General features: G+C 39.0%; 1 protein-coding gene across 4 annotated transcripts; it reads left to right on the top strand.

Annotated features, from left to right (window-relative positions):
* LOC104726052 (putative FBD-associated F-box protein At5g53635) lies at positions 229–2,589 on the top strand. Of its 4 annotated transcripts, none has more exons than XM_010444827.2 (5): positions 229–341; positions 538–676; positions 942–1,841; positions 1,938–2,078; positions 2,173–2,589. In XM_010444827.2, the coding sequence occupies exons 3-5, from the start codon at positions 951–953 to the stop codon at positions 2,464–2,466; spliced, it is 1,326 nt and encodes a 441-aa protein (XP_010443129.1). In that variant the 5' UTR covers positions 229–341; positions 538–676; positions 942–950; the 3' UTR covers positions 2,467–2,589. The 4 variants fall into 4 exon arrangements, with proteins under 4 accessions (XP_010443129.1, XP_019090956.1, XP_019090947.1 ...); XM_019235411.1 differs by having other exon boundaries at positions 526–676; XM_019235402.1 differs by having other exon boundaries at positions 231–341; positions 538–1,841.

Raw genomic sequence — 2,694 nt, 5'->3', positions numbered from 1 at the left:
TTTTTTTTTTTTTTTTTTTTGCTTTGGTTTTTGAATGTGTTATAGTAAATTGATCTACATTAGTATGTCATTTTAAGTTTTTTTTTAGTATGTGAAGTGTCAAGTGTGAACAAAAAGTAGGAGTGTCCGGTTTGGTCCAAACAGAGAGATAAAAACGGCAAGGCGGTTTGTAGTAAGAAGTAAAAACGGTAAAGCGTTTGTGTCAATGGTACACATGAATCCTTCTTCTTCCCAAAAGAGGGGTTGTTTGTAAATCGGAAACTGAGAGCCTTTTTACTTCACAGTGGTCTGTGTAAAGTCACCTATCTGCTGCTACACGACTCGGGAGGAAGACCAAATAGGTAATTAAAGCTCAGACCTTGTGCATTCTTTTTGTAAAATTTACTTGGATTTATAGTCAACTTCAGAAATCTTAAAAACCCTAAAACCAAACAAGCCCTGGCAATGGCATGTGTTCTTCCCGATATCTGTTTTTTAATTTGTATTTTCATTCGTAATTGGTTGCTTTTGTAAATTAACTATTAGCATTACATACAGAGAGAGCCTTGAGATTGAGAGAGAATCGAAATGCAGAGAGCTCCGGCCATTTCCAGCAACTGATTCTTTTCCCGCCGGCGAATTTTACGATTTACTGTTCCTGCTGCGAGTGATTCCTTTCCGTTCGACCAAAAACACTGTTAAGTTCTTCTTACTTTACCCTTTTTGTGTAATTTGTTTTGTAAAATCATCATCTTCTTCGATAAGACTTTTAAAAACCCTATAGCCTGACTCTCTCACACACTCTCCTTTTGTCTCCGTAAACGGATTTTGTTAACATTTGGGTTTCTTGAGTTTTGATTCGTCTCTCTTGCTAACACTAGGGTTTCTTGAGTTCCCTAGAAAATGTTCTTGTAAGTCAAAAATCATCTCTTTTTGAAACTTTCATGTTCAATGTTGCACAGCAAGGCATAATGGTTGATAACGAGATAAAGACTCAGCTTCTTTGTTCCAAATGGTTGGAAGATAGGATAAGCCAGTTACCTGATCCTTTGATATGTCACATTCTCTCTCATCTTCCCCTAAAGGACAGTGTTAAGACTAGCGTATTATCCACCAGATGGAGGACTCTCTGGCTTTGGCTTCCTCGTTTGGAATTGGCATTGTCCAAGTTCCCTAATTCCGATGCCTTTTTGAGTTTTGGTGACAGGTTTTTCCATTCCAGCAGAGTTTCATGCATTCACAAGCTCAACTTAACTATGAGCTATGGAAATGTCAATCCTCACTTCACATCATGGATCGATGCTGCTGTCAAGCGTAACGTCCAACATCTACAAGTTCGTTATGCTTATGAGATGCCCCTAAGCCTTTATACTTGTGAGACTGTGGTATCCTTAAAGATGTGTTGGGTGGCCTTGCCTAGTGCCGAGTTTGTTTCCTTGCCTTGTCTGAAGATCCTGCATTTAGACTATATGAGGTATCCCAATGAGACCACTTTTGAGAGACTTGTCTCATCCTCCCCTGTCCTTGAAGAGCTAGAGTTGGGACTAGTTAATTCTGGTGCAAAGGTCTTTAGGGTGCTATCTACGTCATTGAAGAGGCTCACTATAAGCATACGCTTCTCTGTGGGTGATACAGGATTTCTGATTGATGCCCCTCGATTACGCTTTTTGAGCATCCGTGATAATTTACCAAAAAGCTTTATAATAACCATTATGGATTCCAATGTCAAGTTAGATCTTGATCTCACCCCTGGTTTGTTTTTTGAAGAAGCAGATGTTTTATCCAGGAGAAATAGTTTTCACAGTTTTCTCCCCCAGATTTCAAAGATCAGTGATATGTTCATACATCTAGGCACTTTCGAGGTATCATCTATGTCAATTCCCATATTCGACATATGTTCCCATAATCTATCATGAATATTTCTTGACCCACATCAGTTTTTTTTCCTCTTGTTCTAGCTTCTCTGTGAATACTCGAAACTAGAACCACTGCCTCAGTTTGGTTACATGTCCTGCCTGCAAGTAGAGCTCTATTATTCCCATTTGAAATGGTTACCAACCTTTCTTGGAAGCTTCCCAAACTTGAAGTCGCTCATCTTGGTGATGATCTGCCAAACCCAATAAGTTTTTTCCATTCCTTCGAAGATTCTGCATATTTTGTCTTTTGTGTTTTAATCTTGTCTTCTGTTATCAGGTATGCTACAATGCAGATCATGTGGAAATGCCATTTGACGAGATGAATCAAGTCGATCTTTCAACTGTGCCTCAGTGTTTGCTATCGTCTCTCGAATTTGTTGATTTCAAAGTGAAAGTCTCGGGACTTGCTGCAGAGATGAAGCTAGTAAGGTACTTCCTAGAAAATGCGGCTGTCCTCAAGAAACTCACTCTACCTTGGCATTATGATGCAATACAGATTCAAGATGACTTGGTCAAGAAACTCCTCAACATTCCAAGACGCTCTACCGAATGTGAAGTCGTCTTTCTTTGATCGGTAAAGAGTAGAGGGAACATTGCAAGGTTTCGTGATATTATGTAAAACGAAGTGAATATGCGTTGTAGTTCTCATGGTTGGCATGGCTTTGCTCCATCTAGGCATAAGCTTTCATATGTTTCTTATCATCTGGGTCGTAGGTTTGAAAAAGGAAACGTACTATACTTGGTCGGAAATCTCAGTTGTTCTTAGAATCACACTGGTTTTTTTTTTTTTTTTTTTTTT

This window comes from Camelina sativa, chromosome 2 (genome assembly GCF_000633955.1).
Source record: "Camelina sativa cultivar DH55 chromosome 2, Cs, whole genome shotgun sequence".
Classification (NCBI taxonomy): domain Eukaryota; kingdom Viridiplantae; phylum Streptophyta; class Magnoliopsida; order Brassicales; family Brassicaceae; genus Camelina; species Camelina sativa.
The sequence above is the reverse complement of the archived record's forward strand: the minus strand, read 5'-3'. Positions and strand labels throughout refer to the sequence as shown.